At 43.9% G+C, this 27758-nt stretch overlaps 1 protein-coding gene across 1 annotated transcript in view; it reads left to right on the forward strand.

Annotated features, from left to right (window-relative positions):
* The first annotated feature begins 4109 nt into the window (after positions 1–4109).
* Positions 4110–27758, forward strand: part of GHR (growth hormone receptor) — a 60532-nt gene continuing 36883 nt past the window's right edge. The window contains exon 1 of the mRNA XM_053407851.1: positions 4110–4209. Coding sequence (XP_053263826.1) covers positions 4140–4209 — 70 coding nt within the window. The 5' untranslated portion in view covers positions 4110–4139. The remainder of the gene's footprint in view (positions 4210–27758) is intronic.

A 27758-nucleotide genomic window follows, 5' to 3' on the forward strand; every position in this document is an offset into this window, starting at 1 on the left:
AATTCCCTAGTGAGGTACAAGGAACTGTTAAGCTTTCGAGAAGTGTAGCACAGTGCCTCAAGTTGCTTCCAGACAACCTGTTTATTGAGCATTTATCCTGATTTGTTTGCAGAGAGGTTGATCAATTAATCACATGCCTTGAGACACACATATCTCAAGGCGATGTACGTAATGCAATAAAAACAGCACAGAAAATAGCAACAGATACATTTTAAAACAGTACATTTTAAAAACCCCTGGCAGAGACCCCTGCGTCCAGCTGGGAAGTCAGGTCAAAATAAATGTCCTCAATTGTTTGTTTGAGAGCCTGTCGTATCTCGACAGGAATGCTGTTCCGCAGTACAGGGAAAGCCACACTTTAAAAGCCCAGTGCCAAGTTACTGTGGTTAGACAGTGTTGTACCAAGCAAATGTTAATCAACACTTTCCAGTGCATTTCTTCCTCACTTTTCTTAGTGCAGAAAGTCCAATTTTGGGGGTGGGGGTGGGGAGAGAGAGTGTGTTTGTTGCACAAGAATACTAAATCAGCTGTAATTGCACCACTCAAACTTGCTGGTAGGTGATTGAGTCCCATCCAAAAATGGCAACGGTCTAGAAGCACCCTAGAATGGAACTTCATGTTGTCTTGGCAGACCCAGGTATGCTGAGATCACGAATGTGCGGCTGTCGGGAGGGGGCCATTGTAGAAGAAAGTTCGTGAGCAGGAAGGAATGAGTGCTTAACGCCTGCTGATTCTAAAAATTCCTCCAAAGGCTGTTCATTGCCCTGGCCAGACTTACCTCTGGAATTAGAGTCCAGTTTGGTAGTGCTGTGCTGTGAGCTTTCTGCAGATTGGGGGGGGGGGGAATCATGATGTTAGGTGACCTAAGCATCTGGCTGGCCGTCTTTCAGTCTGCTCAAAAAAGGGGTCATCCTATTTATAATGCAGCGAGGTTGGTGCCACTGTTCTTTGAAACGGTATCATGAGAGGCATCCCATAGATTCTCTAAAAATAACAGTGTGATTGGCTTGCTAATGCACTAATCTTTGCCACTCGAGTAATCTTGAATTTGCCCCCTTTCTGCGTCTGCACCGGGTTCACAGAATAAAAAGAGCACCTTGGCTGCAATCGCAGCCGAGGAAACTCAGGAGATATCTTGCACTACATTCCAGAGCATGTGGACTGACTCAGAAGTAAGTTCTACTGAGTTCTGTTGGGATTGCTCCCAATAGAATTGCAGCCTTAACTTATTTTTATTTTTCCTAAAGTTATGCTCAGCAGAACCCATTTGATAATTCAGAAGCTATTATGGATCGTTTCTAGGGAACACCATAAAAGTCACCCATTGCATTAAGACTCGCATCTCCTCCAAACAACCTGCTTATTGCACATTCCTCTGCTTGCACAGAACTTATGCGGAGGTTGGATTATATTTGGTCTTTGCTGATTATTTGTTCCAGTTTGTTTGCAGGGAGGTCATACCACAATGAGCATTCCTCCTGATTTGCTTGTGGAGTGTTCATCGGCTCATCCTGCACTTTCAGTACATTTCCCCATTGCTTTCCTAACTGGAAAAAGTCAATTTCTTTTCTTTTCAAGTGGATTTGTTGCATTAGGGCAACAGAGCCCTTTAATCTGCTTCAACTGTGCAAACTTAACTTTCCTGGCATGTGCTTAAATCTCTCCCACTAAATATTGACGATCTGGAAGCACCCTTAAAGTACAGTGTTCCAGCACTGCAAACTATACCTGTTAAAATTGCCTTTTTTTACATTGCTTTTAAAGATGCACGAGCCTTGACCTCTTTTTCACATGATCAACCTAGGGAGAGCCTGGATCAGAATTGGGGGGGGGCGTTATTTAACCATTATTTAACATCTTGCAGAACATACCACAAACCCCGACTGCCACTGGTTTGGAGGGGTCCATTTATCATCCATTTGTTCTGTTTTAATGCACCATGAAGCAGATTCCTTAATCCATCGGTAACTATAAACCTCCCTTCGTGTTCCTTTGTCTCATCCTTGCTTTGCTCTCAAAACATATGCGTGTATAAAGGCTATGTAGAAATGTGTCCCTATGATGAGGTGCTTGACAAACTGCATTTGCTTTTTTTTTTTTTGTATGTTTGAGGAGGAAAGAGAGATGACTTGCAGCACATTCCTAATAGCCAAGCTATGCTTTGGCTATGCTGTTGAAATGGACCAGCTTTTCCTAACCTGGTGCCCTCCAAATATTATGGACTACAACTTCCCATCAGCTGCAGCCAGCATAGTCAGTGCTCAAGGGATGATGGGACTTGTAGTTCAGCCACATCTGGAAGCCACCAGGGTAGGGAAGGCTAAATTGGGTCAGTATGTACTCCTCGTTTTAGAAGTTATCCATTATGTGACCATAATCGCCGTCTAAACGCTAGCCAGGAATTCAGTATATGCAGCGAGGTCCAGAACACTTTGATTTTGAATGCAAAAAAAAATAGGAAAAAAGTTTTGTGCATCTGTTTTAAGCATAGCTGAGCTTGATCTAATGAGGAGAATTCTGACATTGCTGGCATTTAGCCACTTACCATCGGCCTCTGCTGTCAGCTGTGGGAGAGGAATAGCTGTGAGTCCTGAGGGCTTTTGCAACTGTGGAAGTTTGTGGAGGGATTTAATTCCTTCCAGCTGGCGAAGAGTTCTGTCTCGTTTCCATTGGGCAAGGGAAAGCCTTCAAAATCGGTCCCATTATGTGGAAATCTGTGTGCATTTCATTTTTCAAGGGCAAGAACTGAGACGCGCTTTCTTCTGTTTTCTTTTTTGCTGTTGCAAGTCTTGCCATGAGTTGTTTGGGGAGAATGCATAAATATATTTGCAAAGGACAGCACAAAAGTCTTTTCCCTAGGGGAAAAAAGTGCAAAACGGAATAAGTTCTTAGCCCTTCTTTTACACTATATAATAGTGGATACCCACAAACATTATTCATGACTTTATTTGGACTAGCTTATAACTTTACTCTCATTCTCATACAAATTGTCAATTTCACTGTACCTACAGTTGTACATTCTGGAAACTTTCTGGATCGACGGTTGCCATGCATTGTCTATGTGACTGCCCTTGAAGGCAATTTGGAAGCTTCAGCTAATGCAGACCATAGCTGCCAGAACAGTAAAGCCAGATGGGATCACACAATACTGATTCTGAAAGATCTAGCTTGACTGCCCGTTCAGCTCTCAATCCCAATTCAAGGTGGTGGAACTTAAATGGGTTGGGACCAAAATACCTGAAGGACTGTCTCTCCCTATCCTAATCTGCCTGTGTCTTAAGAGCTTCAGGGAAGGTTTTTCTCCAAGTCTCATTGCCATGAGGAGTTTCTTACATGGCAAGGAGGGACAGAGCCTTCTCTGCAGTGTCACCCCATCTGTGGAAAGCTCTGCAAAGGGACTGTAATGGTTGCATTCACCTTGTTTTTATATGGTTCTTTGCTGACCTTTTTTCACGGGCATTATATTCCATTTTAATGTTGTTGTTTATTATTACTATGTTGTACACTAAGTGATTTTTTAAAAATAAAGTATTACGTGGTTTATAAATGCTTATAAATAAATAAATTGTAAGAAGAATTAAAACATTGCTAAAGTCCATTGATTTCACCGGGAAAGATTTAGGCACATGCTGGGTGTTCTCTCTGAAATCAGCAGGACATAAAAGTGCTTAATTTTTGCTGGATCATATCCGCTCTATTCTTGTTCTCTGAAATTGGCTAGACTGACACCATATATCTGTACTGGTTTAATACTCCCCTCCCACCCCTTGCCAGGAAACAATAGTTATATGGGTAGGTCAGATGGATCGCTAATGGAATTGGGTCCATCTTCACCCCCAGACTTCTTTGTTGATGGTTATACCCTTATTATACCAATATAGCTCATGGAAATTGTTCATTGCCTGCAGTAATTCCTGGCCCAGTAGCCTCCCTCCAAGAGTGGGATTTACTGTCTTGTACAGTGTATAATAGGCAGTAATATTTTACAAGGCAATAACGTTTATTATAATCTCCTCCTCAACTCCATCCAGCCACCCAATAAACTAGGAGACGGGTGAAACAGGATTTTACATCTTACAAGTGGTTAATGTAATGAGCTTGACATTATTGTCTCTTTTCACAGTTGTGAATCCAGAGGCATGGATCTTCGTCTCTTGCTGTTTATTCTGGCACTGGTGTCTGCGAGCGATTCCTCCTCCACGGACAAGGGTGAGTGTTGGTGAAGAAAAGCTTTTGATGCACTGTTGCTGAGCTCTGTGTGATGTACTTGACACTAGATACTTGCTCACCATAGTTTTCATGCTAGGGCTGCTGTTTTTACCTTGCTTGGTTCAATGATTTAGCGCTGAACCGTACTTCAGAGAGCACTTCTCCTCATATGAGCCTGAACTTATTGGTTGAGGTCATCATCAAGGGACACGGCCAGTGTACCCTAGAGGACAGAAATAGGAAACCATCTGCAACCGAGGATTAGGCCTTTTCAGTTGTGACTCCAGGGTTACGGACTGACCTTAAAGATTGTGTACTTCGCTGCCTGTCTTTTAAGTGATTTTGTAAAGCTCACTTATTGGTAAAGCCTGGTGGCATTAAGACCTACTAGTTGTTTTGTTTTCATTTTTGTGCTTTTCATTTTGAGAGCTAAGGTGATGTTTCTGGTAATGATAACATTGTTGCTTGTATATATCAAGTTCTGATATATTGTGAGGGGACTGCCTTATCCTCTAATCCAACTTTTCCCTAACCGAAAGCTTCTTTTCGGCACAGGAATTATTTCTTCTTTTAATGGGTAGCCAGACCACAAAAAGGGGGAGTTATAGGGGGGAAATGGGCAGTTCAAAAATTCAAGTCATGGTGATGTAATAAGTGATAACATTGTGAAAAGTGCTTCCCTGCAGACTCTATTGCTACCCTCCACAGAGTGGTACAATTTGAGTATACATTTTACAAACAGTAGCTGTGGATATGAGTTAAATGCATCTATCTGCCTGTGACATTTAGTTGGGACTTTGGTTGACTAAAATGGAATATATTTGTGGAATAGGTAGCTTCTATCTTCCTTACAGTTCCTAGATTCAGGGTTTTGGGGCAAAATTGGGGCCGTGATCTCCTGGGGGCTATTTCCAGAGGGCTAGCCATATTGTAGTGCTATCATAAGTAAGTTCCACTGTTTTGAGCGGAACTTACTTTTGAGTAAACACATTGAGGATTACCTGGGAGTGAGCCCCATAGTGGGACATACTTTTGATCAAGACTTCTACTCTTTGTGCTTCTTTCGTAAAGCACGTTTCTCCTCCCAAATAATCCTGGGAAACGTATTTTACCACTTCTAGAGCTACAATTCCCAGCACCCTTAACAAACTGTAGTGCCCAGAAATTCGTTGGGAGAGGCAGGGACGAAGAAAGTGGGGGGCGGAGGGGGCGGGCCTCCCTGGGTGCCACTCTGCGGGGGGGGGTGTGACAAGATGGCCCCTGCCTCCCCCCAGCTGTAGAGCAGCCGAGGGCGTGCGCAGTCCGTTCAAGATCCTCCGAGAGCCTAAGAGGCTTGGGGGATTAGGAAAAACAGATAAATAATTTCTCTCCAAGGGAGGTACAATCCTGAAAGCGCTCGATGCTGAGAGGTCTGGAGAGGGGAGTATTAGGTGGAATTTATTTGCGTACGACTAACTAGAATGGGTTTCCGCATATCGAGTTGCCCGAAAGAGTACTTGTGTCTTGTCTGATTTATAAAGCTGCATGCTAATTTTTGTTTTTTAACGTGGGGGCTGTGTTTGCCAGGCAGCTGGAATGCCTCTCGACTGCCAAAACTGTGGAGAGGCCTCTTAGATGTGGAACCAAGCAAAGGAGCGCAGTCTATTTGTTCCAGTATGCTGCACTGAAAGGAAGATATTTTCCGGCCTGTCTTGCGTGGGACATTTTTTAAACTATTCTTAACATTGTTCACATGTGTTTTAAGAATGGATGAACAGTGCTCTTCAGATCGCTTAATGTTCCTTGGGGGCTAAAAAGGCTGGGGAGGGGAAAACCCCTTTTATCAACCTTCACAGGAATTTGCCCAAGCCAAGGAGCTGTAGGGAATCTTTTGCTACTGTTGTTAGCATAGCTGCAGTTTTTAACAGGCACTAGAAAGAAATAGGCATTGCACCTTTTCGTTTCCCTCCTTCTGTTGCAAATAGTAAAATTCGAGTTGTTCGCAAGGAAAGAAAGTGCTGGAATGTGCCACACATTTGCTCCAGATTCAGAGCCATATTCTGTGACCTTGGGGTGTTGGGGGTGGGAACAAACCTGAACTCTACTAAGATATTTATCTGAACCATTCTCAACTCTGTGTCACATTTATGCAATAGATAAGAGGCCAGCCTGAAGCCAAAGTGCTACAAGAAGCACAGGCAATGGGCGGCCAAGACAAAAGCAAAACCTGGAATACTGTGTCCAGTTCTGGGTGCCACAATTTAAGAAGGATATTGACAAGCTGAAGGGCAAAGGAGGGCAACCAAGATGATCAAGGGTCTGGAAACTAAGCCCTATGAGGAACAATTGAAGGAGCTGGGTTATGTTTAGCCTGGAAAAGAGACTTGAGAAGAGATATGATAGCCATCTTCAAAACTTAAGGGCTGTCACATGGAGGATGGAATAAGTTTGTTTTCTTCTGCTTTGGAGGGTAGGACTCAAACCAATGGCTTCAAGTTACAAGAAAGGAGATTCCAACTAAACGTCAGAAGGAGCTTTCTGACAATCAGAGCTGATTGACAGTGGAACGGACTCCCTTGGGAGGTTGTGCTCTCCTTCATAGGAGGTTTTTAAGCAGAGATTGGATGGCCATCTGTCATGGATGCTTTATCTGAGATTCCCGCATTTCAGGACAGTTGGATTGGATGACCCTCAAGGTCTATGGGAAAGCCCATAGTACAGAGGTTGAGGGACCACTTTGCATGCCGGAGGTCTCAAGTTCATTCCCCAGCATCTTCCCATTTTGTTGCTTGAGGTGAAATGGGATGTGCCACCATGCCACCACCTCCCCCCTCTCCCTGCTAAAGCATCATGTACCTAGGTTGCGTGGTGGCGACAGTGTGGTGTAGTGGTTAAGAGCGGTAGTCTCGTAATCTGGGGAACCGGGTTCGCGTCTCCGCTCCTCCACATGCAGCTGCTGAGACTTCTCTGAAGTCTCTCAGCCTCACTCACCTCACAGAGTGTTTGTTGTGGGGGAGGAAGGGAAAGGAGAATGTTAGCCGCTTTGAGACTCCTTCGGGTAGTGATAAAGCGGGATATCAAATCCAAACTCTTCTTCTCTCTTCTTCTGGCAAGATCTCGCTGAAATCTCATGAGCCCTGTTTTCCTCCTTCACATGATGGTAAGACTCGGAACATCTGAAAAGGGATTTTGCCTGAACTTAATCAGTTTATCCGGTTTGTATAAGAAACCAGTATGGTATCAGCTGAGAGTCAGAAGCCTACAGGGTAATTTTGTGTAGGTTTCAGAGGGGGAATCCCAGAGGGAAAGTGGGAGGGGGGGAGAACCAAAATTGAAAGAGTCAGAGGTAGGCTTCCATAAGGGAGCAGGTCAAACATCTATCAAGAGTGAGCTGTCAAGGTGGCCAGTTGGGCAGAGGCGAAGAGCTAGATTGAAAGAAAAAGGGATAACAAAAATGGAGAGAAAATGAGAGGCAGTAACCCTGCTCTTGACAAAATAAGGTTTTCTGTCCCTGCATTTAAGGCAGGGGAAATAAGAGCTTGGGAATGAGTCCCATGGAACTGTATGCAAGCTCATGGAAGCGCAAGCAAGGACAGGCCCCTTTGAAACATGATCTCTTGCCAGGGGAAGAAGCTGGACACATCCTCTTTTGTTTTGCTTCTGTAATAAACTTTGGTCCATTTGTTGCGCTGCCCTTAGGAGAGTAATAATTCATCACTCTGGAGGAGAAATGTTTTGCAAGAGCGCATGATAAAGGGAAGAGCACATGATAAAGGAAAACAAAGCAGCATTTGGACAAGATGGTCCTTGCAAAAAAAAAAAGCTTTTGGTGTGCTACATCTCCACAAATCATTATCTGCTGTAGGTTTCCTCCCCTCCTACTGCAAACCTGACTTTGCTGCCATAACAATCTATCTCTTAGATTTGTGATAAAACTATGCAGCTGCCTTAAAGGCTCAGTGGTAGAGCACGTGATTTGCAGGCTATAGACTCCACAAGTTCAATCATTGGCGTCTCCAGATAGCACTGGGCAAAAGGCCTTGTCTGAAAGCCTGGAGAGCTGCTGTCTAGTCAGTGGAAACAATACTGAGCTTGGTAGGCCAGTGTTCTGACTTGGTGCAAGACAGCTTCTCTTTGCTGTTGTGTTTCTCAGCGCTAGCTGTTCAAAGACGAGTCAGGACTTGACAACTAGCCATGCTGTCCCTCCACAATTGGAGGCAGTGATGTTGCTGAACACCAGTTGTTGGAAACCACAGGAGGGGATAAGTGTTCTTCTGATCAAGTTCTGCTTGTAGGCTTCCCACAGGTTTCTAGTTGGGCACAGTGAGCACAGAATGCTGGCCTAGAGGGGCCACTGTCTTGATCCATCAGTCTCTTAGGTTATTGTGTCTTCCTTTTCTGCTCCTCCTTGTACTCCTCTATGACTGTTTCTTCAAGGTCCAGTAGAGATTACTTGCTTAGAATTCCACCCATGAGGCTGGGCTACTGAGGGCTCACATTAGGACCTTCCTTGCTGTAGCCCAAACCCCCTAGAATTGCTTATCCATCAGCATCTATCTTATCTTGTTCCTTTGGGAGAGAAGCCAGTGGAATGTTCGGCATTCGATAGCATCTCTTCTGTTTTCTGTTCCGTTTAGTTTTGTTAGCCTTGTTGGCTGACATCTTCTAAGTTTTATGTGGAACTTGTTGGAAGGCGGCTAGGATTCTTGTAATTTATGTTGGGTAGATGTTACTGGTGTCGGCTGAAGAAAAAGACAAGAGAAATAATTTTCCTCCACTAAGTTGGTTGCTGCCGTTCCTTCCCCTGCAAAATGTACGATATTCTGAGGGTCACTCAAAATTTCTCATTAGAACTTGTTAACAAAAAACTTTTCCCAGAGGCTTCTTCTCCTCTTCCCTCCCAATCCATTTTTCTTTCATATCATGTCTTTCTTTTTTTTTAAGCCTTTTAAATTATCCGTAAGCTTCTCTAGGAGGAGTTTTGGACCATATATTAGGATTAAAAAAAATATTTAGATAAATAAGAAAATAAAATGTAACAGTACTTACACTTTGATCTTGGTTCTTGACTTATTCCTTGATTTGCTGGTTAGCTCTTCAATCCTGACTTACCCTTTTGTTCCGAGTTCTGGCTTTCTACTCTGTCCTATGTCCTGGTTGCTTTTCAGTCCTGGCTACTGAATTCATCCAATGCATACTGATTCCCAGCTCAGCTCAGACCACTGCCTATAGCCCGCACTCATCAGCAACCACTTCTTGTGAGTTCTCTGAGGGAATGTCCCAGTGGCTCTTTTGGCAAATAACCACTGGCTTGTTTGTTGGAAGAGTACTGGTTTCCACACGGGCTCCTCACTGAGGCAGTTTGTCCTCTCTCCCCTGTGTATGTTGTTGTTGTTTAGTCGTTTAGTCGTGTCCGACTCTTCGTGACCCCATGGACCAGAGCATGCCAGGCACTCCTGTCTTCCACTGCCTCCCACAGTTTGGTCAAACTCATGCTGGTAGCTTTGAGAACACTGTCCAACCATCTCGTCCTCTGTCGTCCCCTTCTCCTTGTGCCCTCCATCTTTCACAACATGAGGGTCTTTTCCAGGGAGTCCTCTCTTCTCATGAAGTGGCCAATGTATTGGAGCCTCAGCTTCAGGATCTGTCCTTCCAGTGAGCACTCAGGGCTGATTTCCTTAAGAATGGATACGTTTGATCTTCTTGCAGTCCATGGGACTCTCAAGAGTTTCCTCCAGCACCATAATTCAAAAGCATCAATTCTTCGGCAATCAGCCTTCTTTATGGTCTAGCTCTCACTTCCATACATCACTACTGGGAAAATAGTCCTTTTAAAAAAAGTCATTTGCATTCCTTTTCCACACCTTCACTGAATGCACCGAGGGTTAGAGCAGGATCACCCATTGGTCTCATGCCACACTTCTGTGCACTCAGCGGAAGATGTGAAGAGGCTTTTATGAATCCACAGTTGTAGACACCCAGGCTTTTCACACAGGGGTTTCCTCTATCACTTGGAAGGACCCAGTAGCTCTATGCACATAGAAGCCCCTTTAACGAGTGGATGTGATCCTGCAGGATTACAACTGTGAAAATCCCTTTTGCTCAGGGTTAATCACAACCTCCTGGGCACCATGGAAGGGTTGACTGACCTCGTGGCTTTTTATGCTGCTGAATTAATTTCTATTCAGTGTGAATTCATGGGTCTCTTTCTCAGATTATGAGCCAATTATGAGTCTATTTCATACAATATTACTATGTTCTCTTTAACACTTCTTCAGAGTAAGGTAAATAAAGTTGCCCTGCAAAACAACAATCCTTTAGACTGCAAACTTTCCCATCAATTTCTGACACTATTGCTGGCAGAATAACTCCCCCTCTCTCTCTAACTAGATGGCAATGATTCATTGCTTCTTCTGCGTTTGTTTTCTGTTCATATTTGATTGTGCTTGATTTTCAGAGGTTCTCCTGTGAGCCATTATAATTCCCCCCACTCCCGATTCATTAGAAAGGTAGAAAGGATTTAATTGCACCTCGGTCAATTTTGTTGCACCTCTTAGATCAGAAGGCAGGTTAGCATTATTAAACGCCTATTGCTGATTCGTTTTAGCAGACTTTAGCAAAGTTAAGGGCTTTCAAATTCTTACTGCAGGTGTCTTTTCAATAAGCATGGAATGGCTTTCGATCTGTGACTCCTATTCGGCAGTTGGGAAACTAAGGTTGCAAACATACAGTAGTGGGCTGCTAGGGCTTGGAAGTGAGGGGTTAGTTAGACCTATTGGAGTCCATCTAGGGCCATTGATCCACGCCTAAGTGCACACCTGTTGCCTGTTCCCTGATCTCAGTTGCAGGGGTCTGGGCCGCAGTGGTAAGAAGGTCGTCTTCTTCTTTGGTGATCACCCATAGCCAAGTAAGATTGTCTTTCATAAACATGGTTTCAACAGTGAGTCCATAAGTGACTGTGGAGGCCAGTTCTAGATCCACACGTCCTTCCACAGTGGGGACATTGGTTTCTGGGCGGGAGTTGATCATGGTGTGGATTTGCCAAGCGTGCCTTCTTCCTCTTAGCACGTTTCTCCCTTGTGTCTTGAGTTTGAGTGTCTTCAAAGCCCATGACACCTTTGGTAAAGGCTGTTCTCCAGTTGGAGTGCTCACAGGCAAGTGTTGCCCAATTGTTGGTGTTTATACTACATTTTTTTAGATTTGCCTTGAGACAGCCTTTAAACCTCTTTTGTTGATCACTTCCGACCACTTACTGCTCTTTTGACAAGTAAGGGTAGAAATCTTGGCAAGTTGAGAAGGTTCACACTTGGATGAAATGATGGGAAGGAACAGGAGCTTGTGAAAAGGGTTCCAAGCCAATGCTCACCCCCAGTACCTCAGTAGACTGGGTAGAGAGATCACAGTCCCCGATGAGATGGCTGAAGACAATAAGAAATTCTTGTGTGTGATGTGCATACACTGTTTATTACACAGTGCCCTTGGAGTCTTACATTTGAAGGGTGGCGTACATATTTATTAGGTGGAATAGATAAGCAGTCTTGTCCAGGTTTTTTCCTCCAGTATTAAAAAAATTATAATCCTGCAAGACTTTGTTGATCACAGACAATAGCTGGAGAAAAGAACTGACCATGCACTCATTGGAAAAGACGCCGCTGTTATGCCAACCTTCTGATTGCTTCTGCTGTGGTCAGCACCCTAAACTGTTACATGTCACTGATACTGCCAACCGCTCTATGGAGTAGTACTCAAGACCTGAAGTCTGTCAGACTTGACCAACTTCCTCCACTCAGGTTAGCCTTGGGCTCTCATGGTGTGACAAGTCTTCATAGAGGTCAGCTTTCCAACTAACCAACTTTCCATGGCCATTTCCCCCAGTGTCATATTTTAAATAGCAATCAGATTTTTATGTTTCTCTCTCTTTTTTTAGCAAAATTCACTAGCAATTGCCAGGCATTTAATACATATGGCTGTGGTGATGAAGTAAAAAAGCCAGCTGAAGAGCATTTTTGAAAGCATCTAATCTCTTCTGCAGAGATGGATCCATTATATGCAAATATACCCTGTAAATGTGCTCCTACTGCGGTCAGCACTCCTGATATTTACAAGGTTATGCTTGCTCGGAGCCAACTGCTGTACCACCCATGGCAACCAATGACGTTTGACTTTACTCCCCATGCTAGAGCTGCAGAATAGTTTGTGGCACATAAATTATTATACAACTCTCTGATAGGGAGATGGGCTGTTGCCAGGGCTCGTTCCTAGGTCTCAATCCTAGCAGACTTTGCAATAGCTGTGTTTTGAAATGCTTGTAAGCTGATTGAGCCTGCGGCTTGACCTTATGTAGACATAACGGCTTACGGTCCAAGGCCGTCTTTCCTCATACAATCCTGCCTGGGTTTTGATATCTTTGGAGACGCTCTTCTCTCAGTCCCACCACCCTCAAAGGAATGCTTGGTGGGGATGCAGTTGAAGGCCTCTCAGTGGCTTCTCCCAGACTTTGGAACTCCCTCCATAGAGAATTTAGACTGGCTCCCTCCCTGCTGTCCTTCCACTGGCAGGTGAAGACTTTTTTGTTGCAACAGGCTTTTTAGGAACCGACTGCTTTTAATGAGAGGGCTGGTGCTGTGCTGTTTTATTGTAATTCATAGAATTGTAGAGTTGTAAGGGACCCTGAGGGACGTGGGTGGTGCTGTGGGTTAAACCACTGAGCCTAGGACTTGCCAATCAGGAGGTCGGTGGTTTGAATCCCCATGACGGGGTGAGCTCCCGTTGCTCACCTGCTCCTGCCAACCTAGCAGTTCGAAAGCACGTCAAAGTGCAAGTAGATAAATAGGTACCACTCCAGCGGGAAGGTAAATGGCGTTTCTGTGTGCTGCTCTGGTTCGCCAGAAGCGGTTTAGTCATGCTGGCCACATGACCCAGAAGCTGTATGCTGGCTCCCTTGGCCAGTAAAGCGAGATGAGAGCCGCAACCCCAGAGTCAGCCACAACTGGACCTAATGGTCAGGGGTCCCTTTACCTTTAAAGGGACCCTGAGGATGATCTACTGTACATCCAACCCCCAGCAATGCACAAATATGCAGCTGTCCCATATGGAGATTGAATCTGCAACCTTGGCATTATCAGCACCATGCTCTACCCATATTGTTTTAATAGATTTATATAGGTGTATGGTTTTACTTCTAGCAATCTTTAATTGTTTTTAATGATTGGGGTTTTTTCTGTTCTTTTTTTGCTGCATTCATTTTTAACTGTAAACTGCCTTGAGTTCCATCAGGGTAAAAGTGGGGGATGAATGAATGAATGATAATGATAATGCTTATCATCATCATCATGTATTAGATTACTTACCCATTAATCACCATAGAGTCCAGGGCAAGTTACAACAATATTAAAAAAATGCAACATTAAAATCAGTTAAAACAATTTGCAATCAGAAGAGTAGGGTGGGTCCTATATGTGTGTCTGTGTGTGTATACAGGTGTCACAAGCCAAGGTAATAATAATAATAATAGCAATTATTATTATTATTATTAATAATAATAATAATAATATATACCCCGCCCATCTGCTGGGTTTCCCCAGCCACTCTGGGCGGCTCCCAACAGTTACATGTTGAGTATACGATGCTTTTCCCAGAGAGATGTGCCTGGCATAACCTTTTAGTTTTTAATTGCCAGGCCATGGCTTTTATATTTAACCAGGCCTTTGTTTAATTCACATAGCCTCCTGGTGGTGCTCTGCTTTTAGTGGGGGTAGGTAGGACTTGTGCAACACAGTGAAAAGGCATGCAGCACATTGTGAAACTCTGTGGCAGAAGCTGGGTATTATTTATTGAGCTTCACAAACAAAATGATGGAACAAACATTGCAACAGTGATTTCTATAATATTTTATAGTGGGGGTTTCTTGTGTGTGTTTTTAAAGGTCAGGTTAGCTATCAAGATTTAAAGTAACATGAAATCTTTTTTAAAATCCTTTATTTGTTGTTCGTTTTCATTCTTAAAGAAAACAATAATAGTTGGAGAAAATATTATTTGGAATTTTGCTACCATGGCATGACCGCTGGTTAAGATGGCTTTAAAACAGGCATAGGCAAACTCAGCCCTCCAGATGTTTTGTGACTACAACTCCCATCATCCCTAGCTAACAGTGGTCAGGGATGATGGGAGTTGTAGCCCTAAAACATCTGGAGGGCCGTTTTTGCCTATGCCTGCTTTAAAAGGCCTTGAGACAAATTCATGGAAGTCTTGCCTGTCAATTTCCATTAGTCAGTGTTAACCATGGTTTATTGTTACATTCAAATACCAAACTGTGGCTAGTCTTAACTATGTCTATAGACAAACAAGGCAGAGTCATCAATCAAGGTTTGAAGTTGGCTTGTCTACCTGAACCATAATTAAGACTAGCTACAGTTTTTTCTATGCGCCCTAATGGTGGCCAAGAGATTGATATTGATGAACGGGAGGAATAGAGATATGATACCCTATAATCAGCGGATTGACAATATGACATCACTTGCAACTTAAGAACGGATTGCTTATGCACAGACTTTGTTTGAATAAATACGATAGCGTTTGGAGTGAGTTTATACAGAATGTAGTAGGCAACTGACAATAGGATTATTAGGATAGTAACACTTTACCAGTTTATATAAGAATGTATGGGAGTATCCTCCAACATTCACTTGCAACAAAGGTCCACAAATTCTAGCACTATGTTCCCTTTCTCCATGCCATAAATGATTTTATAAACTTCTGTCACCTCTCACTCGCCTAAACTAAAAAGTCTTTTGCTCTTCTGTATTTTGTTGCTTGTGTTTTTGACATTGCTTCAAAATCCCATGATAGAAAGAGGCTGCGCAATGAATCAGGAAACTCCTCTTGAATCCTACCTCTTCCATCATCTAACTTTGAGCATGCAAAATCACTTGGCAAAAGGCTGCTATGATGACCTCCTGGATTTTCCACTTAGTGGCTTACAGGGGTAGACTGTTGGATATTTTCAACCGATCTTTTTATGTTGTGCATAGAAGGTGTTTTAAGCATAGATTTTTAAGAAATACCTGTTGGTTGCTCTAAAGTTCATTTACTTTATTTACCAAAGACAAGCTAAGACAGCAATCCCCCTTGCTGAATTTTCACTTACGCTGAATATAAGGAGGCTAAATTGTTCCCCAACCTGCTGCCTGTATTAATTCATTCACTGGCTCAGATGCCTTCCATTCATAATTAAAGATGAGGCAAGGGCTTTTGATTCACCTCCCCTGCTGTACATGTACATCCTTAATATTACTATTTTTGTCTAATGCAGAAAAATAAAACTGCCAGGCAAAAAGAAACCTGTCTAGACATTCTAATTTGTTTTTGAAATATAATGGGTGGTTTCAAATTGGTCCAGTCAGTATGCATGTTAGTATTATTCCTTTGTAGCTAGTGCACAAATAATGGCAGTGTTTGAGCACATAGAATATATGGTCAGAATGCAGAATGAAACAACTTGCTAGAGAGATGCATAGCACTTAGTCATTAGGAAGAGGTTTGTTGTTTCGAGGAAAAAGCTTCCCAATTAGTTGTTAGGGATGGAGAGAAAAAATGCAAAGCCTTTCTGCTACCAGGAGCTGGTGAAGTCCAATGCTACCAGATTTGTTGGCAGCGGCAGCTGAGACTGCTGGTGGGGATTTTACCAATATCACTTTGCATCAGTGGTAATTTGGGATCTGGGTACAAAATGAAGTATTTACATAAGCAGCTCTTTGTACGTGGTGTTTTGTGTTTTACAAGAGGACATGGGGTGGCTCCAGGAGATATTTGATTTGGCTCACATTCAAAGGTGAGCTTACATAATTTGCAGTTTCCCAAACAATATGCAAACTGAAACACGGCTATCCTTGCAAATTCTCACTTCGGTGAATTTTTCAATGCAGTTGTCTAGCCATGTAATGTGTGTGTGTTTAGATAGATAGATGAGTAATGTGCATGTAAATTAACAGTAAAAATGCATTACATTGGGGGAATTGCCTTGCAGAGATGTGTATCGAGGGAGAAATTTGCGCAAATATGCTTATGAATTTTCATGAGAACTTCCTGAATAAATCACAAACCAATGGAGAGAACTAAACTTAATTGTAGGAAAATCAAGAAACAGAAGTTGACGTATTTTCCCATCCTTAAAGAGGACTAATTCCCTGCCCCAAGGAGCTTACAGTGTGCTACTGGGGGGGCAACAGAGGAAGGAGAAGGGAGACAGGAAAATATATGTATTTGTTTCAGATACTTGTAGACAATGGGGTGTGGGAAGTAAGAGATTCACAGGGGAAAGGAGGGGAATGGCGTACTATAGGTGTTAAAGGAAGTACTCCCAGGCATAAGAACAGCTAATGTGGTGGAGCTTGAGGAGTGAAGAAACTCTGCAAATCCCTGGGCTGCAAATCCACTGAAAAATCCTATGGAGTTAGGTTTTTGTACAGTTAACTGGAGGGACTGGAATAGCATTCAGTAGCCTAAAGTTGGGCAGTGCCTTTCAGCCCAAGTAGGGGCCTTGGTGGTGTGGTAACTTGTGTGAAGCCAAAATTTGACACCTCCTTCCCAAAGCCCCTGGTAAGCACTTGGCTGGCTTTGGGGAGGTGGAAGGAGGACTCTAGGACCCTGTCAGAGCCCTCACACCTCCATCCCAATGATGGAACAACTGTGCTTGTGTCCACTGTATGTTTCTGCATTATTTCTTGCATGGTGCATACCTCCAGACAGATTTGTCTCTCCGTACAAATTTGACCATTATTTGCCCTTTCCTGTGTATGAATGTTTCATTATTAAATTGTGTTTGAGTTGAACAAAACACACACACACTAACTTTAGGGGGGCAGTATGAGGCTGTGTAAGGGAAGAAAGTTCTAGAAGGGATGCCTGTAAAACAGTGGACAATCTTAGATCTGTTTGATGCTTGGAAGCTTCAAGAAAACCTCTTTAATTTGATACAAGACATCAGGCAATGTCTGATGTTGCTATGGCTATGGAGAACATCGTGACATTTATCTTGAAGTCAGAATAGTATAACCCCAGATTTCAAGAGTGCCACAAGCAGTGTCTGGTCAGAGTGCTCATCTTAGACCAGATAAATAGATGCATTTGAAAATCATAATGACAGAGTTCTCGGGGGGGGGGGCATTAGACTTCTCAGGTGGGTCAACGGATTGGAATGCACTCTTCCATTCTGTCTGTGAGACTTTTTAGCTTAGTCTCAAAACTTTATTTAAGATGTCTGGTTGGAGGAGACGTTTGCAACTGCTGTTGCTGCATGAGTATGGATTAAAACATTTGCAAATGAGGCTATGTGTGCCTGAGATTGTCCGGGGAGGCTCTCTTGAATGTTCTTTCAGTGGGGACAATCTTGTTTGGTGGGGACACGGAGTCAGTCCTTTTCTGTGCCCCTGCCCCCAAGCTGTATAAATCCCTGCTCTCTGAAATTCACCTGGCAACAGTGCTAACTTTCAATGGCCAGATGATTATTTCTAAAATTGCATCTATACATATAAATTACTGTATGCACATAGTATGAAAATTGGTGTACTCTCTTGTCCCCCTTTTTGATTATGTATTTCTTCTTCTTTTTCGTGGGGGGAATCACTTATGTGTGAGTTGCCACCCAGCAGTCAGACAGGCATTGGTTGAAATGACTGCAGTTTCTCAATGGCTACACCTCCTCTCCAAGCCAGAACCTTCACTGGCCTTGCTCCATGCCTTTCTTGCAAGCTTTTGCTTGGCTAGAATGTTTTCTTGAACTTTGATAATCCACTGTTTGACTTTTGCGTAGCCTACCATACCAAAAGGGACTCGGGTGGCGCTGTGGGTTAAACCACAGAGCCTAGGACTTGCCAATCAGAAGGTTGGCGGTTCGAATCCCCGCAACGGAGTGAGCTTCTGTTGCTCGGTCCCTGCTCCTGCCAACCTAGCAGTTCAAAAGCACATCAAAAGTGCAAGTAGATAAATAGGTACCGTTCTGACGGGAAGGTAAACGGTGTTTCTGTGTGCTGCTCTGGTTTGCCAGAAGCGGCTTAGTCATGCTGGCCACATGACCCGGAAGCTGTATGCTGGCTCCCTTGGCCAATAAAGCGAGATGAGCGCCGCAACCCCAGAGTCGGCCACGACTGGACCTAATGGTCAGGGGTCCCTTTACCTTTACCTTTACCATATCAAAGCTAAGAATGACACACAGTTGTACTTTGGAACTTGAATGGAATCCTTTCTGGAAGTCCATTAGACTTCTAAAACGTTCAGAAAACAAAGTATGGCTTCTGATTGGCTTCAGGAAGCTCCTGAAAGTTGAAAGTTGCGCCGGACATTTGGCTTTTGAAAATCATTCGGAAACTGGAACTCTCACTTCTGGGTTTCGATTGTTCGGGAGCCAATTTGTTTGGGAGCCAAGGTGTTTAAGATCCAAGGTACAGCTATATTTTGCTCTTTTACCATAACCTCACAGCACCCAAAATTGAATGCTCAGTTATCTGTAATTTGTATCTATTTGTATCTGTTAGGGGCCTCTGGCACCCCCTGCCCCTAGCACGTAGCCCCCAGACAGTTGCCCACACCATAATGCTCTGTGGACAGTGATCCTCCTTAATAATAATAATAATAATAAATTTTATTTATATCCCGCCCTCCCCAGCCGAAGCTGGGCTCAGGGCAGCTAACAACAATCAAAATAATCCAACATTCTAAAAACATTCATTATAAAATTAATTAAAATCAAATTAAAATCAAATTGATGGCAACCATTAAGCAAAATTCTGTGCAGATTGCCAGAGGAGGGGGTCAGGCTGCGCCCTGACCAAAGGCCTGGTGGAACAGCTCTGTCTTGCAGGCCCTGCGGAAAGATGTCAGGTCCCGCAGGGCCCTAGTCTCTTGTGACAGAGCGTTCCACCAGATTAGAGCCGCGGCCGAGAAAGCCCTGGCTCTAGTTGAAGACTCATAAATCCTGCTGAAGCAAACAGAGCTCATCAATTCATCATTCATCAGCCCTGAAGCTGCTTTGGGATTAATGCTGCAGTTTTAATGGTTAGATTATTTGGGACAGAGAGGTTAGCTGGTTGGCATTTTGGATAAAGTGTGGAAGTAAGGGGATTGTCAGTCACCTGGCCATTACAGAGATCCTTTAAGCAAAGGAGGAAAACATTGGCTCCTTTGCTAAGCTGCCCAAACATGTTCCTGGCAGAAAAAGTTGTACACCTATGTTCTTTCAAAAATCTGCCTCTTGCCAGAGAAAGCAAAGCCAGGGGCCTAACTGAAGAAATGGTCTCTTGGTGCCCAACATAGACAAAGATTATAACTTGCCCCCATACAAAAAAAAAGCACTTATCAAATTGTCAACAAGCATGTGCAGAAGATGTGTGGCAGCCGCTTCAGAAAGGAGATTAATTTTATAAGGCTCTGCAATCATGTCAACACATTAGGATGACTGGCTGAGGAAACTGTTCAGGACCAGTTCCACAGTAGTTAAAGGATATTCTGCTGTGCCTTATGCAGTGGCTGCAAAAATAGTAAGTTCTGCCCTCGCTCTGAAGCCACGTTCATGCCACTTGAATGATTTGAAGTGGTTGTTACAGTCCTCCTTTCAAAGTGCTTGTTTTCCTAAAATAACAACAACAACAACAACTTGAGTTAGTTGTATGCAGTGTTGCATGAGCAAAGGGTGGGATACAGGACGATAATTTCACACACCCTCCCAGAGCCTTGTTGCTTTGCCTCACTGTGTCCAACTTTATCAGGATAGAAGAGGACATGGGAGATTTCACAAAGGCTTTCGGCGTTTTATTTTTGCTTGCCACCAATACTACCTCTTTTATTATTGTGGCAGCAGTAGAAATAATTGCACTCCTGGGACCGCTATGAGTACCATTTTGTCCTCCATGTCATGACTCCCATCTCTTGCATCGATCTGGACATGGAGCTGGAGGCTGCAGAGGCACCCAGTGGGGAGCCAAGTCCGATTCAGTGGTCAGAGCTGACTGCTGGACATAGGGAGACCATTGTGCCTGAGGCTGTCAGACAGGAGCTCCCAGACCACCCTCCATTTCCCCTGGCTCTGAAGAACCAGATGTCTCCCACCACACAGCACCAGTCTGGTGGCACAGGGAGCACACCAGAATGGAAGCTATGAGATGCAGGAGGAGTGCCTTCCTTTGGCTCAGAGGGTTGGTCCTTGAAGGCTCTGCAGTTCTCTACAGAGCAGTGGAGTCTGGAGGAGGTAGTTCTTAAGATGGAGCCTTCAGTCTGCCTTTGTCGGAGCATGGTGCTCATTCAGAATTGGCTGTGGTCCAGTGGCCTTGGCGCTTTCTTGATTGAATCAGACTAGAACCCAGCATTCAGTCTTGCTTGGCTTTATGATGTCACCATATCATCGCATGGTGCCATCATGAAGAAGCAAGGGTTCCTAGGAGTGTGGGTGCCCATTGCCAGGAGGTTTACACCACACTTCAGCCCTGTTCATTCTCCATTCTCAAAAAGCGTACCAACTTTACCACTTGCAAACATGGTGACAAAATTGTGGGTGGGTTTTTTTTTTGGGGGGGGTGGAATTCAAGTGACCACCATCATAAATGAATGATGTTTATTTTCTGGTGCTTAACCAAGCTCTACTCCTTATGAACATTCATTTCCATCCTCTCCCCCTCCATAAATATTTCTGGTGGCTGAACAAATATTTTGAAATGTGCAGCTACTCTTTCCTTTTAAGCTCGATGTCATGTGGTCTTTTGTTTGCTTCTCTGTTTTCTTTTGCTGGTGTTTCTTTTCAGAATAACACCGACTCTTTACTTGAGCGTTTTTTTATTTGTGCATTTTAATTTAGTTCAATTTATTTGTCTAAGCACAAAGGTCAGTTTCACCAAGAGACCTTGAGCATAAACCGTAATGTCATAAACTAAGTGGTGTGCCAAGTCCTCATGCACACTCCTATTCTTCATCTTTTGGTGGTGCAGCAGTAGATAAAAAAGATTTGACAGATCAATAAATGCTGCAGATAGAAAAAAAGACCGGCCTCAGTCCAGTATACCTGAAGGAGCGTCTTCACCCCCATTGTTCTGTCCGGACACTGAGGTCCAGTGCCGAGGGCCTTCTGGTGGTTCCCTCACTGCGAAAAGCTCAGTTACAGGGAACCAGGCAGAGGGCCTTCTCGGTAGTGGCACCCACCCTGTGGAATGCCCTCCTACCAGATGTCAAAGAGAAGAACAACTACCAGACTTTTAGAAGACATCTGAAGGCAGCCCTGTTTAGGGAAGCTTTTAATGTTTAACAGACCACTGTATTTTAATACTTTGTTAGAAGCCACCCAGAGTGGCTGGGGAAACCCAGGCAGATGGGTGGGGTATAAATAATAATAATAATAATAATTAAAAGCTGGACAGGTGCACAAATCAAACCAAAATAAACAAAAGGGCCTTTTCTTGGCTAAGCCTCAGCTCCAAGAACACCGACTGAATGTGCTCTTGTTCCTCTGGCAAGAGAAATGGACGAGTTGCACAGATGTGTGCTGGTTTCCTGGCCAGAAATTACATGCTTCCCATCTGCTTGCCTCTTGTTCGTGAACGCATAAAAGAAAGGAAGGAAGGACTTCAAATGCCCCTTCAGTTTTATTAGCTGAAGCCCAGAATTTGGAAAAAGCAAGAGACAGTAGCTGCCATTAATTGGTAACATGATGCCCTCTACATGCCGCAGGATGTGTCAAAGCATTTAAGAGAACATACCAGAAAGATCCGTGCCAGACTGGAGGGGGAGCACATGATGCCAGGCAGGCAGGGGGGAGAGAGCGAAGAGGAGACATTTTAAAGAGGAGTGGTTAAGTAGCCCTGCAGACCAGACTTTGCCATGTGAGAGAGTGACTCTGATGGTTTTTGCTTCACGGTGTTTGCTTTTAAACCATGGGGCTCCCCAAACTGGTTTCTATTTCTTCTCCACCGCCTCCACGGAGGCGAGGGACCATTCAACATTCCCCAATATGAGCCTCTCTATATTTTTTGGACTGCAGTTCCCAGCAGCCTCAGCCAGCACAGCTGTTCCAAGCTGGGGCTGATGGGAATTGTAGTCCAAAACCTCTGAACATTCAGCATACGTTATTTGCAAGTGGGGAATTAGTATCAACTGTACTAGAGTGATCTTCAATTTATTTATTTTTTTTAGGCCCAGAATTCAGAATCTAGGCGCAACCTGCAACTTTTTTGTTTGTTTGTTCCTTTTTAAACAACTTCTCTTTTTTTTCTTTTCCATCTCTGCATACAGGCCACCCCTTATCTGCACAGGGGTTGGGCGCTTGCGCGAAATTGCATGGAATCAAAACATCCCTGCCCTGCCCACCCCTGTTTGAGTGACGCCTTTTATGACGCTTCCAGATCACTTCTGGGTCCAGCATTATGCGCAGGTGTGCAATTGCGCACATATTGGTTGCCCCTAAAACGGGGGTGTGGCATTTGCCCTCCTAGGTGTGTGACATCATACTGGGTCATACGGAAAGGGTTAACTAAGTGTAAAATGATTAACCAATAGGAACCCAAGGGGAGGAGCTAGAGTTAGAGTTAGAGTGGTTAAGAAGTCAGTCTGGAGTTAGAGAAGGGAGAGGGAGGATAAGTCTGTGGGTTGGGCTAGTTTGATGTGAGAGAGTGAGAGAATCTGTTAAGAGGAGTCAGTTAAACAGCTGGGATAATCAGTTAGAAGGTATTAGGAAGGTATAGGCCGGTAAAGAAACTAAGGATAAGAAACTGACAAGAAAAATAATCTGAAACCATCAACTTGTTAATGCTTATAAAATAAACTTGTTTGTTTGATTTAACTTTAACAACTGTCTGGACTCAGTGTGTACCCGAGAGAAACGGGTTGGTGGCAGCGGGGAAGCGATCACAGTGGTGGCGCAGGGATCAATAGACCGTCAAACATCCGGGGACCCTGTGTGATCACCACAGGGGGTTGCGTGTGTCTTTCTCCCTCTTCTTCCTTTTCCTTCATGAGAAAAAGCCCTAAATAAGAAAAGGAAGAAGTGGTGATACCACAGTCCTTTAATTGAGGTATGCATAGGAAACTGCCTAAACCTGAGGCAGACATGTTACCTTTTGCATCCAAAGCATGTGTCCTGCCTCTGAGCTACAGCCCTTCTCTAATCAAATATCAAGCCACCAGCTGGAGAGCAATGCCCTAAAGCAGCCTTCCCCAACCTGGTGCTCTCCAGATGTTTTGGACTACAACTCCCATCAGCCCCTGTCACAATATCCAATTATCTCTCCTTCAAAATTCTATTCTTCAGCGCTTCATAGTTATATTCAGGTAGCGTCTTCATAGTGTCTTCACAGCCAGGATTTCAAGTTCATTCATAAATAGCGTACTCTTGAGCGGGAAAGAAACTCGTTGCTCTGGAAACCGCATAATAATCCATGGTTTTTCATGGACCTTGCCCACCTGCTTCATTTATGTTTAGTTTAATTACAAGCTGTTCAGTTGCCTGTTTTGTATAGATCCTGAAGAGTGGAACATGTGGTCAGTTGTTCAGGTGCTGTTACAGAGATCTTTATAAAGGGGATAAATGACAAAGATTTTCCGAGCCTGAGAAAGAATCAATTTTGTATATTGATAGAGTGTTCCTGCTGTCCCAGTCCTAAGGAAGATGTTCATTTAAAAAGTGAAATGAAATAATGCTAGCGTTGAGGAATTTCTCTCCTGGTGACAAATTGCTTCTTTGCAAAATGGCCCCAGGTGGCATGTTGCTCTTATCTGAACCGATTTCAGTCGCTGGATATCAATAGCATATTAAACTACATAACCATGTGCTGGCCAGTGTAAACGAATGGTTGAACTGAAACAAATCTGATCCCAAAAAACATTCCCTGCACCAGACCTGATGTGGCCCCTCCTGAAAACAGGAAGAAGCATGGTGGTGCTGCCAGCAAGAAGAAAAAGAAGAAGGAGTTTGGGTTTGATATCCCGCTTTATCACTACCCGAAGGAGTCTCAAAGCATTCTTCCCCCACAACAAACACTCTGTGAGGTGAGTGGGGCTGAGAGACTTCAGAGAAGTGTGACTTGCCCAAGGTCACCCAGCAACTGCATGTGGAGGAGCGGGGAATCGAACCCGGTTCACCAGATTATGAGTCTACTGCTCTTAACCACTACACCAAGCTGGCTCTCTTGGTGTAGTGAGAATAATAATAATAATAATAATAATAATAATAATAATAATAATAATTTATTATTTGTACCCCGCTCATCTGGCTGGGTTTCCCCAGCCACTCTGGGCGGCTTCCATAGAAACCAAAAATACACTAAAATATCACACGTTAAAAACGTGAGAAGAGTGAAGGAAGTACTTTCCCACCCCCTTGCTCTGCATCCACCTCTCCGATTTGAAAATATGGAGGCGTGTCTTTAGGTCCCACACTCTTGTGGGAGTTGGCTGACTCTCGCAAGAGCACAGGACCAAAAAAATGGGACATTCCGGAACACAATCAGAAGCCAGGATAGCTTCTGTAATTCCGGGATGTCCCGGTCAAAATGGGATGGTTGGGCGATATGTTTTGGCCTGATCCATCAGATCTGCTCTTATGTTCCCAGTTACTTAAGACACGATTAAAATTGTTCTTTGGGTTCAACCTTTAAACTTTGAAGCAGCCCATTTTATCATGAGTTCCCGTCCTCCTGTATTGTCAGGTCATCTGAAGAGTCCTTGTTTTAAATCCCGTCTTGATTGGCTGTTAGAATATTCACAACAAGACATACAGTACAGTCATACCTCGGAAGTTGAACAGAATCCGTTCCAGAAGTTCATTTGACTTCCAAAATGTTCGGAAGTCGCGGAAGCCACATCGGAAGTTTGGGTTCCAAAGAAAGTTCACAGACCGGAATCACTTTCGGGTTTGTGGCGTTCGGAAGCCAAAACGTTCAACTCGCAAGGCGTTTGGGATCCAAGGTACCATTGTAATTAGAGGAGGTGGTAAGCCTCTTTCTAGGCTGTGCTATATTAGATTGCAGGTAGGAACTTGCACAACTGAAAGTTCCTCCATGAAAAAAACATGTTTATAGGAAACTAGATGTCAGAACTCTGCTTCTCTATGCCACAACTATCATTATACATATCTTAGCAACCTCCAGTCTGGACTACTGCAACATATTCTACATGGGACTTCCTTTGAAGATTGTTTGAAAAATTCTTTTCCATCAAACTCCCAAAAGCTCTGACCATTTGCTGTGCAGGCTATAGCTGATGGGAGTTGTAGTCCAATAGTTTCTGCAGGACACTATATTGATTAGGGTGTTGGAGTAGAACACTACACTCATACTTGTTACTTTGAAACAGTCACCGCAACTCAGCCTAGCTCACCTCACAGGGTTGTTGTGAGAATAAGAGGAAGGATGAACCTTCTTAGCTGTCCTGAGCTCCCTGGAGGAAGTATGAAATGGAAATGTTCAAAAGCAGCCACGTTTCTTTAAAAGGCTTTGCTTCCCCGGGACAACTTAAAGCTTGCTGTGAAGCAATCAGGCTCTAATTTTGAACACTTTCTTAAAGTGTGCCTCAAGTAACACCTTTTCAGCCTTGTTTTAATCCATTAACCTGCCTGGCTGTTCTTCTACTGAAGAAACAGGTTCTGTTATGATCTATGAAAGCTTATAGAGTACAGTGATACCTTGGTTTCTGAACAGCTTGGCTCCCGAACAAAACAGCTCCCGAATGCCGCAAACCCGGAAGTAAGTGTTCCGGTTTGCGAATGTTTTTCAGAAGCCAAACATCCAACAGGGCGTCCACGGCTTCCGAATGAGTGCAGGAAGCTCCTCCAGCCAATTGGAAGCTCCGCCCTTGGTTTTCGAATGGTTGCGGGAGTCGAACAGACTCCCAGAACAGATTAAGTTCAAGAACCAAGGTACCACTGTATTGGGAACAGGAAAGAGCTGGTCTGAAAGGGTCTGTTGGGCTCATACTTCAAATAACTGTAATCTAAGACTAAGGGACACGGGTGGCGCTGTGGGTTAAACCACAGAGCCTAGGACTTGCCAATCAGAAGGTCGGCGGTTTGAACCCCTGTGACAGTGTGAGCTCCCGTTGCTCGGTCCCAGCTCCTGCCAACCTAGCAGTTCGAAAGCACATCAAAGTGCAAGTAGATAAATAGGTACCGCTCCGGCGGGAAGGTAAACGGCGTTTCCATGCACTGCTCTGGTTCGCCAGAAGCAGCTTAGTCATGCTGGCCACATGACCTGGAAGCTGTACGCTGGCTCCCTCGGCCAATAAAGCGAGATGAGCACCGCAACCCCAGAGTCGGTCACGACTGGACCTAATGGTCAGGGGTCCCTTTACCTTTTTAAAGACTTGCCTGGCTTTCCAAATAGTTTTGAACTGGGACCATATGTTGCATTGAGGTAGGACAGAAAGCCCAGCAAAACTGGCTGCAGCCACTATTTCACTTCTACACTGGAGCAAAAGAGACAACTTGGTGGGGAAAATAGCAATCATTAATGAAGTAGTAAATTACCCAACCCATTGTGGTGGGAACCTCGTTTAGGGGCACAGTGATTTGGTTTCTGGGTGCCCCAGGAAAGGTCTCTACTAAAACACACTGAGCAATTTACTAGTTCATTAAAGCTCTTTAATATTTTTCACCACCGTTTGCCACTTCTTTTGCTCTGATGTTCCCCACTTCCCCATCGCCCCAAACACACTTAGCATACGAGCCAAGCAAAGGCTGACCGAACCTCAGGAGTGTGAGGAGGAACCACCAGAAATGCCCCATCAGAAGATCCCAGTGACTGAGGTGGAGTGTAAGAAACCAGGCAATCCTTAAGGGCCCAAGTTGTTTAGGGCTTTATGAATTCCCTGTGGTTGTGGCCTGATTATGGATCTCTCCCCCTAAGAATGTCTGCTCATCAGGCACCATCTCTTTTTGTGTTTTTCTCACAGGCTTTGAAGGGTCAGCAGCAGTGATGCTCACTTCTTGTTGTGTTTTGTTGATTGACTATTGTACACCTGGGCCATAATTTTTCTTATCTGACTGCTCTGTATAATTAAAATTGGTGGTTCTAATGGCTTTTATCTCCTGATTAAGTTACTGGCAGAGTTTCTGCTGTTGGTTTTATTACTCTGTTTTTATGAAGAAGAAGAGTTTGGATTTGATATCCTGCTTTATCACTACCTGAAGGAGTCTCAAAGCGGCTAACATTCTCCTTTCCCTTCCTCCCCCACAACAAACACTCTGTGAGGTGAGTGGGGCTGAGAGACTTCAGAGAAGTGTGACTAGCCCAAGGTCACCCAGCAGCTGCATGTGGAGGAACGGAGACGCGAACCCGGTTCACCAGATTACGAATCTACCGCTCTTAACCACTACACCACACTGAGTCTTGTAATCCACCCTGAATAATATTTGGTGGAAGGGCAGGGTTAAATATTTTTATTTTTTTAAATGCATACTGTTCAAGAATAGCATTTCACAGTCCATACCACCTTCTGTTCTGATGTTTTTTTACACAGGTTATATTGCCAAGTTTTGAGACCACCCAGCTGTTTAAACTACAATAAGTTGATTCTACTCCTCCAAGTATGGGTCCAGTGAC

This window comes from Podarcis raffonei, chromosome 11 (assembly GCF_027172205.1).
Source record: "Podarcis raffonei isolate rPodRaf1 chromosome 11, rPodRaf1.pri, whole genome shotgun sequence".
Taxonomy (NCBI): domain Eukaryota; kingdom Metazoa; phylum Chordata; class Lepidosauria; order Squamata; family Lacertidae; genus Podarcis; species Podarcis raffonei.